Source organism: Diaphorina citri, unplaced genomic scaffold (genome assembly GCF_000475195.1).
Source record: "Diaphorina citri unplaced genomic scaffold, Diaci psyllid genome assembly version 1.1 scaffold2441, whole genome shotgun sequence".
Classification (NCBI taxonomy): Eukaryota; Metazoa; Arthropoda; class Insecta; order Hemiptera; family Psyllidae; genus Diaphorina; species Diaphorina citri.
Genome location: NW_007379863.1, coordinates 20715 through 36737, shown reverse-complemented (window position 1 = coordinate 36737; position 16023 = coordinate 20715). Strand labels below are relative to the sequence as shown.

The following is a 16023-nucleotide window of genomic DNA, read 5'->3' as shown; positions in this document are numbered from 1 at the left end:
GGAGGCAAACTGGCGCCCTATTTCACTAATATGTCGTGAGTTTACTATTTATTACTATTAGACTGTTATTATTATCATTGTGCCACCAGGGTCTCTCGGGTCGCAAAATAGAAAGCCAGACGGATCTTTTCATCTTGAACCTGTATCAGGTCGATGAGACGAGGTACATTTTCTGGCCTGAAAAAAATACAAGTAGTGCTTTGTTTAGACTGTCAGCTTAGAACAAGATTCTATTTTCATTTTCATATATTTTTTATTTTATGTTTTTTGTTATGTGTTAACAATTTGTTTAAATTGAAAATACAATAAAGTACATTGATTGATTGATTGATTGATTGATTGATTGATTGAAGATGTTCAATTATAACAAGAGAGTGCCATCATTATGAAAAAATAAACTCCTGTCCTGCAGGTTCCATTCCACGGACGGGCATTCGTCAGTACTTTCTGAGAGTAAAAAATGAAGAGTAAATTTGTAAAAAGTAAAAAGTGAAGCGTAAATTTGTGGTAAAGGCTAATGAAAAAGTCTCCGGGGACGATTCTTTGTATTGTCATCAATTCAAACGTCTTATTCAAACTTGCTGTATGATTTGTATACCTAATAAATTTAATACATATAACTAAGTACATAATTATCTAGTTATTCCGACTGTTGTTTGTTGTTGTTTTTAAAAGAGAGTGTTTCACCGCCGTTTTTCTGGGTGTCTACCAAAATCAAACAATTAAATTCCCTGACTTTTCTCGGTTTTACAGTCCATTTTTTCAAAAATTCCAGTCCACTTTTTTCAAGATTCAAAAATATCTTGGGCCCTGTTTCCAGAAGGTACGGTTCGGCCGTTATTCCGGACCAAAATTCCGCTATTTAGGGCTCTACAGGGAAAAAGCTCAAAAAGAACTAGCGCTCCTCACGACTTTACGTTTTCACAGGGAAGAAGATGATCGACTTACCTTCACATCAATAAGGCACGTATCATATTCCTGCTTCTTATATTTCAACTCGTTGCCAGTACAATTCAGCTGGGTTTCCACCTCCATCTTTTGCTGACTAAGTATCCTCAGTTCTGTTTCCAGCGAGGCGAGCCGCTTTTCTTTCACCTCCAGATCTTTCACAAGGGAGGTGTCCGTGGAGACGGTGGCTTTGCGGCCCATCAGACCGCGGATCGGGTTCGAACCACCTCCAGACATCGTTCCTGGGAGAGAAGGATTCGGTTAGGTTAAAGATGAAATTTCGTCTAGGTTTTATTCGCAACGGAGAAGTATAGTTGAATACTGTGGCATTCTCTGACGAAATCCAACGAAATTCACGATCTAAATTAAACAATGAGCACAAAAGTGAAAAAGTGCCATGTATTTTTCAAAGCGATTTATCTCGGGATCAAAAAGTCATAAAAGGAAAAAGAACAAATCCATAGTTCCTCACAATAAGCTCTTTTTTCACAAAATTTTTTGATACAAGATTTTTTATTACACTCAAATCCTTTGATCCTGACTACTTTACCTGAGGGTTCTATGATGGCGCCGTCTAGTGTCACCATTCGGTAAGCACCACCCGAGTATCCAATACGTTTGGCCTGGTTTAGATCTTGTGCCACCAGGGTCTCTCGTGTCGCGAAATACTAATGGTGGATTTCACCAATGACTTAATGAGAGATCTTACTTCATAGAACCTTCAGGTAAAATTTATCGTGGATTTTACCAATGACTTAATGAGAGATTTCACTAATGAGAGAATTTTTAATGATCCATAGAGGAGTTTTTAATAATCCAAACAAGAGCTTTTAGTCATCCAAAAAGGAGGAGTTTTTAAAAACTCTTTTTTGCATCATTAAAAACTCTTTTTTTTACCATTAAAATTCTTAAGGAGGAGTTTTTAAAAACTCTTTTTTGCATCATTAAAAACTCTTTTTTTTACCATTAAAATTCTTCCATTAGTGAAATCTCTCATTGAGTCATTGGTAAAATCCACGATAAATTTTACCTGAAGGTTCTATGATATACTAAGTCTTACCTGAGGGTTCTATGATGGCGCCCTCTAGTGTCACCATTCGGTAACCACCACCCGAGTATCCAATACGTTTGGCCTGGTTTAGATCTTGTGCCACCAGGGTCTCTCGTGTCGCGAAACACTAATGATGGATTTCACCAATGACTTAATGAGAGATTTTACTAATGAGAGAATTTTTAATGATCCATAGAGGAGTTTTTAATAATCCAAACAAGAGTTTTTAGTCATCCAAGAAGGAGGAGTTTTTAAAAGCTCTTTTTTGCATCATTAAAAACTCTTTTTTTTACCATTAAAATTCTCCCATTAGTGAAATCTCTCATTAAGTCATTGGTAAAATCCACGATAAGTTTTACCTGAAGGTTCTATGATATACTAAGTCTTACCTGAGGGTTCTATGATGGCGCCCTCTAGTGTCACCATTCGGTAACCACCACCCGAGTATCCAATACGTTTGGCCTGGTTTAGATCTTGTGCCACCAGGGTCTCTCGTGTCGCGAAATACTAATGGTGGATTTCACCAATGACTTAATGAGAGATTTCACTAACGAGAGAATTTTTAATGATCCATAGAGGAGTTTTTAATAATCCAAACAAGAGTTTTTAGTCATCCAAAAAGGAGGAGTTTTTAAAAACTCTTTTTTGCATCATTAAAAACTCTTTTTTTGGACCATTAAAAATTCTCCCATTAGTGAATTCTCTCATTAAGTCATTGGTAAAATCCACGATAAATTTTACCTGAAGGTTCTATGATATACTAAGTCTTACCTGAGGGTTCTATGATGGCGCCCTCTAGTGTCACCATTCGGTAACCACCACCCGAGTATCCAATACGTTTAGCCTGGTTTAGATCTTGTGCCACCAGGGTCTCTCGTGTCGCGAAATACTAATGGTGGATTTCACCAATGACTTAATGAGAGATCTTACTAGAGAATTTTTAATGATCCATAGAGGAGTTTTTAATAATCCAAACAAGAGTTTTTAGTCATCCAAAAAGGAGGAGTTTTTAAAAACTCTTTTTTGCATCATTAAAAACTCTTTTTTTACCATTAAAATTCTTCCATTAGTGAAATCTCTCATTAAGTCATTGGTAGAATCCACGATAAGTTTTACCTGAAAGTTCTATGATATACCAAGTCTTACCTGAGGGTTCTATGATGGCGCCCTCTAGTGTCACCATTCTATAACCACCACCCGAGTATCCAATACGTTTGGCCTGGTTTAGATCTTGTGCCACCAGGGTCTCTCGTGTCGCGAAACACTAATGGTGGATTTCACCAATGACTTAATGAGAGATTTCACTAATGAGAGAATTTTTAATGATCCATTGAGGAGTTTTTAATAATCCAAACAAGAGTTTTTAGTCATCCAAAAAGGAGGAGTTTTTAAGAACTCTTTTTTGCATCATTAAAAACTCTTTTTTTGGACCATTAAAATTCTTCCATTAGTGAAATCTCTCATTAAGTCATTGGTAGAATCCACGATAAGTTTTACCTGAAGGTTCTATGAATCTATGTCTTACCTGAGGGTTCTATGATGGCGCCCTCTAGTGTGACCATTCGGTAACCACCACCCGAGTATCCAATACGTTTAGCCTGGTTTAGATCTTGTGCCACCAGGGTCTCTCGGGTCGCAAAATAGAAAGCCAGACGGATCTTTTCATCTTGAACCTGTATCAGGTCGATGAGACGAGGTACGTTTTCTGGCCTGAAAAAAGTACAAGTAGTGCTTTATTTAGACTGTCAGCTTAGAACAAGATTCATTTTTCATTTTCATATATTTTTTATTTTATGTTTTTTGTTATGTGTTAACAATTTGTTTAAATTGAAAATACAATAAAGTACATTGATTGATTGATTGATTGAAGATGTTCCATTATAACAACAGTTTAATGGAACATCTCGATAAATCGAAGTAAAGATAAGTCGTATTCCTTATGCCAATCTGTGCTTACAGAGACAACATAGAGGCGATTTTTTACTCTTTGGGTGTGATGGCGTTACCACACTTGCTGCCACGGGCTACTTATGTATTTTCAATGGTTATCTGAAAAAAAGGGCCTCTTGGTGAAATTTTGCCATTTCTCAATCATATTTCTGAGACACTAGAGGGCGCCATCATAGAACCCTCAGGAAAAAAAATCCAAGGGGTAAAGAGTCTGTGTCTCATGTTAAGGGAGACGTTTTTAATACACGAGTTTCTGTGGGTTAACACCAAATGTTTTCATTTCTTATTTTAAATGGAAATTCACAAAGTTACAGAGAGTACCATCATTATGAAAAAAGAAACTCCTGTCCTGGAGGTTCCATTCCACGGACGAGCATTCGTCAGTACTTTCTGAGAGTAAAAAGTGAAGAGATTTGTAAAAAGTAAAAAGTGAAGCGTAAATTTGTGGTAAAGGCTAACGGAAAAGTCTCCGAAATCCATGGTCTGTGCTCAACTGTATTCACAACGGAGGCAAACTGGCGCCCTATTTCACTAATATGCCGTGAGTTTACTATTACTATTAGACTGTTATTATTATCATGGAAATGGTACAGTGGTTACAATGTAGGAGGTAAAGAGTTGTATAATCCATGGCAAGTCTCCGGAAAGTATACTGAGGCCTAAGAAAAAACGGCCTCCGGCCTCTAAAATAACCCAACAAACTTGGCTCTTTCGGCCTACAAAATACTTACGTTCTATATTTATCATAGCACTGTGAGTGGTACTGTTGCATTTTATCCAGGGGTATCACATTGACACGGCCTACATTCTGTCGTTTAACGGCCGCTATAACTGCTTCACCGGCCTCCACCGTTTCCGTTACGATATAGTTGAGCGCTCCACAGGCCGTGGAAACGGCTATGTCGTATTTCTGATCGATACCACCGAGGTCACCCTGTAGAGAGAGAGGGAAGGGATTTTTTGAGACACCCTTAATAAATTCAAGAGATTTTTTTTTACCTAAGCTGGTACACAATGTCCTGCTATGTTTATACCTAAAATACACGAGACCTTGTATAGACTGCTGGGCTGAAGGAACTTTTTAGTCTCATTCGAGCGGGATAAACAAGGCATATTCTATTCTACTATGGCTAAAACAAGAACTGTTCACAAACCTACTTGTTGTATAAGGAGTGAGTGAGTGAGTGAGTTATAAGAAAAGAACTACTCTTTTCAGTGAACTACTCTGTTACTGAGTCAGATCCTAACTCCCTATACTGTACCTACCTATAGGGCCATGGTGTAGGAAGTTGATGAGTGAGTTACTTTTTATGACTCACTCACTCCATGCACATCTCTACTGATTATTCTAAGTACCTACTTACAATACCAATCGTCCCAATATGCCGCTCACTCTGTTTTCACTCTTGAGTTACATCACAAAATCGATGAGTCGGTTATTGGACCGACTCGTTTGCACAGATTATCGTTTCTCACTAACAAATCGTATATCTACCTACCTGAACTAATTATTGTGTAAAGAGTGAGTGAGTAGGAGAGTTAGTGAGTGAATGAGTAAGTGAGTGGGTGAGTGAGTGAGTGAGCGACTGAGTTATAATAAACTTACCAATCGTCCCAATATGCCGCTCACTCTGTTTTCGCTCTTGAGTTGCATCACAAAATCGATGAGTCGATTATTAGACCGACTAGTCTGCATAGATTCTCGTTTCTCACTCACTTCCCTGGCCAGCTTCTCAACCTGATCGAGGAGCTTCGCTTCTTCTCGGGTAAGATCGGCAAGTCGGGCTCGGGATTCGGCTATCTCCGACTCCATGGCAGGCACTCGAGTGGTGAGCTCTTCACAGAGCCTGTTAGGGGGAGGGAGGGGGGGGAGATTAGAGTTGAATTAACCGAGTGAAGTGATGTTAAAGATGTTGAACATAGTGGTCAAGCGGTGGTGTAGTGGTCAAGGCGCTCGCCTGGTAAACAGGAGGGCGTGGGTTCAATCCTAGCCGAGGTATGGAATTTTATCCTCAATATAATTTGAGAATTAGACCACAATAATAGTAGTAGCCTACTGCTGGAGTAAAGGGACTTTTCAGTCCTATGCGAGCAGTATAAATAAGCACTATTATTATTATTATTATTATTTCCCGATTTTGAAAATTTGGACCGATTGCAATACTTTCTCATTACTAGTATAGCTCACTATACTGTAGTAATAGAAAGTAAAAAAAAACACCTCTATATTACCTTCAATACTTACGTTTTTCGCTCGGTGAGTGTGGTTTGTACTTTTTCCAGGTTAGCCTCTAAATCTGCCAACTTCTTGGTCTCTTTACTCTGCGTACTCAGGAAGATTTCCAACTCTGATTTGGCGATATCACACTGAAATCAAACATGGTTGCTTATAAAACTTGACAGAAAAAAAAAAAATGAATAAATGAAAAATAAATGATAAATAAAAATAGAATACCTGAAAATTTTGGAAAAATTTTCGCTATGACAAGAGTCTTTTAAAGAGTAGAATTCACATAAGATAGATAATTTATTGATAGATTCTGACGTAACTTTGTGAAGATTCATCTTGAAAAGAAGAACACAATAACTTTTACTCTTCACAGTTGGCGAAGAGTAAAAGCTATTGTGTTCTTCTTTTCAAGATAGATAATTGATCAGGTTAGATTTAGGTACTCGTGATCTAGGATTTCGTTTTTTTTTTTTTTTTTTTTTTTTTTTTTTTTTTTTTTGTTTTTGTTTAAGAGGCTATAATAATTATTGATTATGATTACTTTTTAAAAATCTAGATTCCTTAAAGGGAAAAAAAATCTGGTGTGAACATCAACGACTTTCCCTCATCCTATTGAGAATAGATGCTTATTTTTGGGTGTTCTTGTTCTTATAGCAAACTTTTACATATCTCTAAAACCGTTTAGTCGGTATAGCTGAAAACCGCCAAAAAGCGGTCAAAATACCGCCAACAGCAGCACCTATCTCAACCAAAAGTTTCGTGTCGCATCCTTGTCACATTTGACATCTACTACATAAATTTCAAGTCTCTAGCTCTTACCGTTCTCGAGATATTTGGTTTACACACACACAGACAGACAGACACACACACGGACCAATGGCTGAAACTTTGGATTTAGGCTCTAGGGACCTCAAAACGTGTTTTGGCACTAAAAATAGGACCAATGGCTGAAACTTTGGATTTAGGCTCTAGGGACCTCAAAACGTGTTTTGGCACTAAAAACTGACCATCGAAATTTTGACCCGATTACATTACTTTCCTTCCCCTTCCTATAGGATAAGGAAAGTAAAAATGGATTAATCGCATAAGTATTACTTTTTACTGAAGCTACTGACCGTAAAATAGCGTTACCCTCCCTTTTGGGCTCTTACCTTAGACTTGGCCTCGTCAAAACCCTTCCTCAGTTCAATCTGGACTCGCTGCAACTCATTCTTCTTGTAGTGAGGCTGTTTCACTCGCTATCTTCTTGTAGCGAGGCTGTTTCACTCGCTATCGAAGCGTATCGCTACTCACCTTAGACTTGGCCTCGTCAAAACCCTTCCTCAGTTCAATCTGGACTCGCTGCAACTCATTCTTCTTGTAGTGAGGCTGTTTCACTCGCTATCTTCTTGTAGCGAGGCTGTTTCACTCGCTATCGAAGCGAATCGCTACTCACCTTAGACTTGGCCTCGTCAAAACCCTTCCTCAGTTCAATCTGGACTCGCTGCAACTCATTCTTCTTGTAGTGAGGCTGTTTCACTCGCTATCTTCTTGTAGCGAGGCTGTTTCACTCGCTATCGAAGCGAATCGCTACTCACCTTAGACTTGGCCTCGTCAAAACCCTTCCTCAGTTCAATCTGGACTCGCTGCAACTCATTCTTCTTGTAGTGAGGCTGTTTCACTCGCTATCTTCTTGTAGCGAGGCTGTTTCACTCGCTATCGAAGCGAATCGCTACTCACCTTAGACTTGGCCTCGTCAAAACCCTTCCTCAGTTCAATCTGGACTCGCTGCAACTCATTCTTCTTGTAGTGAGGCTGTTTCACTCGCTATCTTCTTGTAGCGAGGCTGTTTCACTCGCTATCGAAGCGAATCGCTACTCACCTTAGACTTGGCCTCGTCAAAACCCTTCCTCAGTTCAATCTGGACTCGCTGCAACTCATTCTTCTTGTAGTGAGGCTGTTTCACTCGCTATCTTCTTGTAGCGAGGCTGTTTCACTCGCTATCGAAGCGAATCGCTACTCACCTTAGACTTGGCCTCGTCAAAACCCTTCCTCAGTTCAATCTGGACTCGCTGCAACTCATTCTTCTTGTAGTGAGGCTGTTTCACTCGCTATCTTCTTGTAGCGAGGCTGTTTCACTCGCTATCGAAGCGAATCGCTACTCACCTTAGACTTGGCCTCGTCAAAACCCTTCCTCAGTTCAATCTGGACTCGCTGCAACTCATTCTTCTTGTAGTGAGGCTGTTTCACTCGCTATCTTCTTGTAGCGAGGCTGTTTCACTCGCTATCGAAGCGAATCGCTACTCACCTTAGACTTGGCCTCGTCAAAACCCTTCCTCAGTTCAATCTGGACTCGCTGCAACTCATTCTTCTTGTAGTGAGGCTGTTTCACTCGCTATCTTCTTGTAGCGAGGCTGTTTCACTCGCTATCGAAGCGAATCGCTACTCACCTTAGACTTGGCCTCGTCAAAACCCTTCCTCAGTTCAATCTGGACTCGCTGCAACTCATTCTTCTTGTAGTGAGGCTGTTTCACTCGCTATCTTCTTGTAGCGAGGCTGTTTCACTCGCTATCGAAGCGAATCGCTACTCACCTTAGACTTGGCCTCGTCAAAACCCTTCCTCAGTTCAATCTGGACTCGCTGCAACTCATTCTTCTTGTAGTGAGGCTGTTTCACTCGCTATCTTCTTGTAGCGAGGCTGTTTCACTCGCTATCGAAGCGAATCGCTACTCACCTTAGACTTGGCCTCGTCAAAACCCTTCCTCAGTTCAATCTGGACTCGCTGCAACTCATTCTTCTTGTAGTGAGGCTGTTTCACTCGCTATCTTCTTGTAGCGAGGCTGTTTCACTCGCTATCGAAGCGAATCGCTACTCACCTTAGACTTGGCCTCGTCAAAACCCTTCCTCAGTTCAATCTGGACTCGCTGCAACTCATTCTTCTTGTAGTGAGGCTGTTTCACTCGCTATCTTCTTGACGCTTGATGTGGCCTGTGGCGTGGCATGCCCATCCCGTAGTTTGCCTTTCGTCAGATGGGCGAGAAGGGGCACAATACTTCCCATTTAGGTGCTGGGTCAACACGAGAACACCAGAAAGTAACCCGTTGAAATATTTGCAATCGAAAAACGAGTACAAATTTTTGTCGATGGTGGGATTCGAACCCGGGACCTTCTGCATGGCAAGCAAGCGCGTTACCACTGGACCAAACCCCACAAACTCTCGTAGTTTGTGTCATGTCCATGACGTGGTATGCCTCTCATCGGATGGATGAGACACAACACTTAGGTGCTGGGTCAACATGAGAACCAGAAAGTTTGTTTACAAATGTCTGTAATTTTGACCATCAGGCCATTTTCCTAAAACCAGAAAGTAACCCGCTCAAATATTTTCAATAGAAAACCAGTACATTTTTTTATGTATACATTTATTAAGAGTGTGCCAAAAAAATAATTTTTTGATCAATTTTCTACACAAAAAAAGTCTCATAACAAACCAATAATTATCCTTGCCAGTTTACCTTGTAAGCGCTAGGTAGCGAGTTCGACCTCCGCCCGGGGCGGATTTTAGGATAAACAGAAAAGGTTCATTTTCGGAAAGCCCGGCTTTCTCCTATCCTGTATTTTTTCTCTCTTCGCTTTCGAGACGATAAGACCTTAGCAGTTACAGTGCCCTCTGTCAAACTCTTTTTTTAAATCAATTTTCAACACGAGGAAATTACTAAAACAATTCAAAAATCATCCTAACCAGTGTAAATTGTTAGCGCTAGGTACAGGTAACGAACCTTATCTTAGGATAAAGTCCGGCCCGGGTGGGAATCGAACCCACGACCTCACCTATAGGTATTTCTACTTACTTCTCCACAGTTTTGAGTTCGGACTTAGCACTCTCCATTTCATCCGTGCATTTCTTGATACTCTCCAGATTTGCAGTTAGTTCCTGCTCCATCTGTTGGACTTTAGTTTCATGTTCCCCCAGATTTTTCATATTCACATATCTGAAAATAATCGACAGAATAGATTAATTTAATTTCATTTAATAAGGGATTAATTAATTTAAATTACTTAATCAAGTAAACAATTCAATATTAACGACCAAAGTAAATGGGTGTATTTAGAGATTCTCGGTTAATTCCTGCTCCATCTGTTGGACTTTCATGTTACCCCAGTGTTTTCATATTAATGTATGTGAAAATAAATAACACAATAAATAAAGTCACTCCAATTTAAATTCAAATTCAATTTCATGAACAATTCAATAGAGAGAAACAGTACAATTTATTGATGGCCTGCCCAAAGTTTGGGTCGCCCGAAACGACACAACATATTTCAGCAACATAAAGCGTTTGAATTCCAATCAAGATGGCATTTCCATTTACTATCATCACAAATCAATACCTACAAGATATTATAAACAGGCGAAATTTTTGCCTAAGACAACCTCTACCATTCAAACTTTTTTAACGCCTCTAATCAAAGAATGGTCATATTTTTTAAGGAAAAAAAAAAAGAAAAGAAAACAGCCTATAATCTCACCGTTCATATTGATAGATCTCGTTGTGTTTTCTCTGCACACAGTTCTCCAGCTCGAGAAAGTTGACCGCTTTCCTCAGCTCTGGTTCCAATGCTTTCAGATCTGTTTCTACCAGTTGTACTCGGGTCAGCTTCTCTGTTCGTTCTTCATCGTATTTCCCGTAGAGAACTTCCATTTTGGCGATTGGTTCCTGAAAACCCGCTCAAATATTTTCAATAGAAAACCAGTACATTTTTTTTTTATGTATATATTTATTAGAGTGTGCCAAAAAAAATAATTTTTTGATCAATTTTCTACACAAAAAAAGTCTCATAACAAACCAATAATTATCCTAGCCAGTCTACTTTGTAAGCGCTAGGTAGCGAGTTCGATCTCCGCCCGGGGCGGATTTTAGGATAAACGGATAAGGTACGTTCTCGCAACGGCTGGCTTTCTCCTATCCTATTTTTCTTCTCTCTTCGCTTTCGAGACGATAAGACCATAGCAGTTACAGTTCCCTCTGTCAAACTCTTTTTTTTTTTTATCAATTTTCAACACGAGGAAATTATTAAAACAATCCAAAAATCATCCTAACCAGTGTAAATTGTTAGCGCTAGGTACAGGTAACGAACCTTATCTTAGGATAAAGTCCGGCCCGGGTGGGAATCGAACCCACGACCTCACCTATATTTCTACTTACTTCTCCACAGTTTTGAGTTCGGTCTTAGCACTCTCCATTTCATCCGTGCATTTCTTGATACTCTCCAGATTTGCGGTTAGTTCCTGCTCCATCTGTTGGACTTTAGTTTCATGTTCCCCCAGATTTTTCATATTCACATATCTGAAAATAATCGACAGAATATATTATTTTCATTTCATTGAATAAGGGATTAATTAATTTAAATTAATCAAATGAACAATTCAATATTAACAACCAAAGTAAATGGGTGCATTTAGAGATTCTCAGTTAATTCCTGCTCCATCTGTTGGACTTTAGTTTCATGTTACCATTGTTACCCCAGTGTTTTCATATTAACGTATCTGAAAATAAATAACACAATAAATAAATAAACAATCACTCCAATTTAAATTCAAATTCAATTTCATGAACAGTTCAATAGAGAGAAACAGTAAAATTTATTGATGGCCTGCCCAAAGTTTGGGTCGCCCGAAACGACACAACATATTTCAGCAACATAAAGCGTTTGAATTCCAATCAAGATGGCATTTCCATTTACTATCATCACAAATCAATACCTACAAGATATTATAAACAGGCGAAATTTTTGCCTAGGACAACCTCTACCATTCAAACTTTTTTAACGCCTCTAATCAAAGAATGGTCATATTTTTTAAGGAAAAAAAAAAAGAAAAGAAAACAGCCTATAATCTCACCGTTCATATTGATAGATCTCGTTGTGTTTTCTCTGCACACAGTTCTCCAGCTCGAGAAAGTTGACCGCTTTCCTCAGCTCTGGTTCCAATGCTTTCAGATCTGTTTCTACCAGTTGTACTCGGGTCAGCTTCTCTGTTCGTTCTTCATCGTATTTCCCGTAGAGAACTTCCATTTTGGCGATTGGTTCCTGAAATAATAGAATAGAATAGAATAGAATATACCTTGTTTATCCTGCCAGAATGAGACTGAAAAGTCCCTTTACTCCCGCAGTCTAAACAAGGTCTTATATATTTCATAGGTAAAGTTTACAAATAAGTATATAAACCTTGCTTAACTTCAACTTTTTTTCCGGCGGTAACTCTGGTGTGCAAGCCAGGGCAGTATCCAAGATTGTTGGCGAGGGGGGGGGGGGGGGGGGCGAGGGTCCAAACACTAATGGACCAGGGGCGGTGTGGATGCATCTAGTTTTTCGGAGTCTGACGTACCAGTAACCCAGGAGCAAAATGGAGCTCGAGGACTGCCGCTGGCGTGCACACCGACCGGTACCGCAGGTGCAGAGTTGACAGTTTAGTCCAGGTTTAATACTTATTTGTAAACTTACTATGGAATGTCATAAGACCTGATGACTGAGGGAGTAAAAGGGACTTGTGTGTCCAGTCTCATTGCTGGAATTAGAATAAACAATGAGGAATATTCTATTGTAATCACATTATTTCAGGAAACAAAAAAAAAAATGGGCGTTCAGTGTGTGACATGTTACCGCCTTCAATTGGTTCATTATTGCCAGATAGAATTGTAATTGAAAAATTTACCTTATATCGATTGGTACCGATAATTGCTTCCCCAGATACTCCAGGAGTCCCTGCGTTTTCGTTTCATCTGTCTTGAGGGCCTTTGGGTGGCGGGCATCATGGAAATCTGGCTCCCAGCTTCTCCCGTAAAGAGACAGCGAGAGAGAGAGAGGAATTAATAAGATAATTAATAATGGCTTATTAATAATCACTGCTGCCCGCATAGGACTGAAAAGTAACTTTTACTCCAGCAGTAGGCTACTAACTAATTATTGTGGATGCAAATTCTCAAATTAATATTGAGGATGAGAAATTGCCATACCTCGCTGGCGAATTGAACCCACGCCCTCCCCTGTTTAAACCAGGCGATACAGAATTAGTTCTACAGTTTACTGAAAAGAGGTACTGTAGTTCTACAGGGCTGAGTGTACTGATTTAGGATATAGGCCCTGTATTTTTATTGTGATCAGCATGATGGATACTTGTTAAAAATGTTTCCGTTTTTAAATACACCTTGTTTATCCTGAACGGATAAGATTCGTTCTCGGAGCAGCTGGCTTTCTCTTATCCTGGCTTCCTACTCTTTTATTTAATATCACCCCACCAAGTCAAAGTTTTTTTTTTTAAGAGGTTTGACAGAGGGAGCTGTACCTTCTATGGTCTTATCGTCCCGAAATCGAGAGAAGGAAGACAGGATAGGAAAAAGCCAGCCGTTCCGAGAACGAACATTATCCCATCAGGATAAAATCCGCCCTGGGCGGGAATCGAACCCGCGGCCTAGCGCTTACAAGGCAAACGCACTACTAAGTCAAAGTTTGAAATTTTAGTTATATGTCTAATTGTGTATTCTGATTCATTCATTTTCATCTATTTTCAGCCTAATGAAGAGTACGAAATCATACCCGGCACAGACCTGGAGATAGCTCGAACTGCTTTCTATGATAACTCCTCCTATTACACACTGAATGGCAAGAAGGTTCACTTCAAGGAGGTGGCTAAAGTATTGCGAGATCATGGAGTAGATCTGCTTAACAACCGGTTCCTTATCCTACAGGTAAATAATTCTGACATTATTCTTACCGTTTTTATTATTATTGGATACTAGGTACTACATATTACCTAGTATCCAATAATAATAAAAACGGTAAGAATAATGTCAGAATTATTTACCTGTAGGATAAGGAACCGGTTGTTAAGCAGATCTACTCCATGATCTCGCAATACTTTAGCCACCTCCTTGAAGTGAACCTTCTTGCCATTCAGAGTGTAATAGGAGGAGTTGTCGTAGAAAGCAGTTCGAGCTATCTCCAGGTCTGTGCCGGGTATGATTTCATACTCTTCATTAGGCTGAAAATAGATGAAAATGAATGAATCAGAACACACAATCACACATATAAATAAAATTTCAAACTTTGACTTGGTGGGGTGATATTAAATAAAAGAGTAGGAAGCCAGGATAAGAGAAAGCCAGCTGTTCCGAGAACGAATCTTATCCGTTCAGGATAAACAAGGTGTATTTAAAAACGGAAACATTTTTAACAAGTATCCATCATGCTGATCACAATAAAAATACAGGGCCTATATCCTAAATCAGTACACTCAGCCCTGTAGAACTACAGTACCTCTTTTCAGTAAACTGTAGAACTAATTCTGTAGATAGGGGCAAAGTGTCTGATTTCAATTTTTTAAGAGTAAAATGTAAATGTAAATGCAGTTTCTTTGTGTTATTATGTCACAACTTTGGTGCTCACTGCAGCATTTGAAGGATTTTCCCAATATCTCAATAATCCTAAAATCCAATGTTTACCTACCATGCTGGCACCGGTCGCTATGCGCATTTATATGTCATAGCTACTCATTTTCCTCACGAGGCTAAGTGGGCCCCGCAACATCCAGTCACGGAATCAATTACAGGACTGGTACAAAGCCATGTCAGTTGGAAGCATACCACCACATCCACTCATGTTCAACAATGTGCCTACGCCATCCCCGGAGTCTCTGTCCAAAACGTGATGGACTTGTTTCACCTTGTTATGTAGATTTTCGTGTCTTTCTTGAATCTCTCTTCTTTTTTTTTTTTTTTTTTTTTTTTACCTCAATTTTTTAAGTGGTTAAAAATTAACACAATGGGAATTGTATAAGTAATTAGTTATCAGACCTTATTAGACCAGTTTTCGGACCTATTTAGATCAATTTGTCAGACCTCATTAGACTTTCAGGGCTTGTTTTTTTAGATTCGTTCTAGGGTTCACTAAACTCCTAGTAAGTTATTTCTCACCTTATCAATGATCTGAGCAAAATGAATGGCCACACTACATCTGGACACCCCACCCACTTGGTCAGATTTGTGCATGAGGACACTCAGTTTGTTAGCAAGAACTAATTCTGTAAATAGGGGCAAAGTGTCTGATTTCAATTTTTGAAGTGGTTAAAAATTAACACAATGGGAATTGTACAGGTAATTAGTTTTCAGACCTTACTAGACCAGTTTTCGGACCTATTTAGATCAATTTGTCAGACCTCATTAGACTTTCAGGACTTGTTTTTTTAGATTCGTTCTAGGGTTCACTAAACTCCTAGCAAGTTATTTCTCACCTTATCAATGATCTGTGCAAAATGAATGGCCACACTACATCGTGAGACCCCACCCACTTGGTCAGATTTGTGCATGAGAACACTCAGTTTGTTAGCGCGGATTTTACTCGCTCGATACCCGAATACGAAGAGCATGGAGTCTATCACATTGCTTTTTCCACTTCCATTGGGACCAATGATGGCATTGAACCTCTGTAATGTAAGAAAAGAAAATAAAACAAGTATGAGTAGTGCTTTATATTTACAATCAGCAGAACAAGTTGTCCTATTGGACTAAGAGTTTAAAATAAAATCTTATATTATAAAATCAAGGAATACGAAGAGCATGGAGTCTATCACATTGCTTTTTCCACTTCCATTGGGACCAATGATGGCATTGAACCTCTGTAATGTAAGAAAACAAAATAAAACAAGTATGAGTAGTGCTTTATATTTAGACTTTGAAAACCATGTACATTAAGTATAGGTTCCCTAGGTATCTTCTTATATTATAAAATCATTTCATATTCACACACTGATCGCTCTATCTCCTGAACCACAACACCTAGAAAGCTGAAATTTGGTAGGAATATTCCT

The 16023-nt window shown here is 39.2% G+C and overlaps 1 protein-coding gene across 1 annotated transcript in view; it reads right to left on the bottom strand.

Annotated features, from left to right (window-relative positions):
* Positions 1 to 894: 894 nt before the first annotated feature.
* Positions 895 to 16023, bottom strand: part of LOC103518932 (structural maintenance of chromosomes protein 4-like) — an 18221-nt gene continuing 3092 nt past the window's right edge. The window contains exons 3-16 of the mRNA XM_008484014.3: positions 15448 to 15639; positions 14023 to 14199; positions 12061 to 12248; positions 11366 to 11506; positions 10952 to 10979; positions 10689 to 10876; positions 10010 to 10150; positions 9360 to 9411; positions 9035 to 9088; positions 6195 to 6316; positions 5556 to 5796; positions 4681 to 4883; positions 3525 to 3709; positions 895 to 1190 (exon numbers count right to left, since the gene is read on the bottom strand). Of these exons, the coding sequence (XP_008482236.2) occupies positions 922 to 1190; positions 3525 to 3709; positions 4681 to 4883; positions 5556 to 5796; positions 6195 to 6316; positions 9035 to 9088; positions 9360 to 9411; positions 10010 to 10150; positions 10689 to 10876; positions 10952 to 10979; positions 11366 to 11506; positions 12061 to 12248; positions 14023 to 14199; positions 15448 to 15639 (2181 nt within the window). The 3' untranslated portion in view covers positions 895 to 921. The remainder of the gene's footprint in view (positions 1191 to 3524; positions 3710 to 4680; positions 4884 to 5555; positions 5797 to 6194; positions 6317 to 9034; positions 9089 to 9359; positions 9412 to 10009; positions 10151 to 10688; positions 10877 to 10951; positions 10980 to 11365; positions 11507 to 12060; positions 12249 to 14022; positions 14200 to 15447; positions 15640 to 16023) is intronic.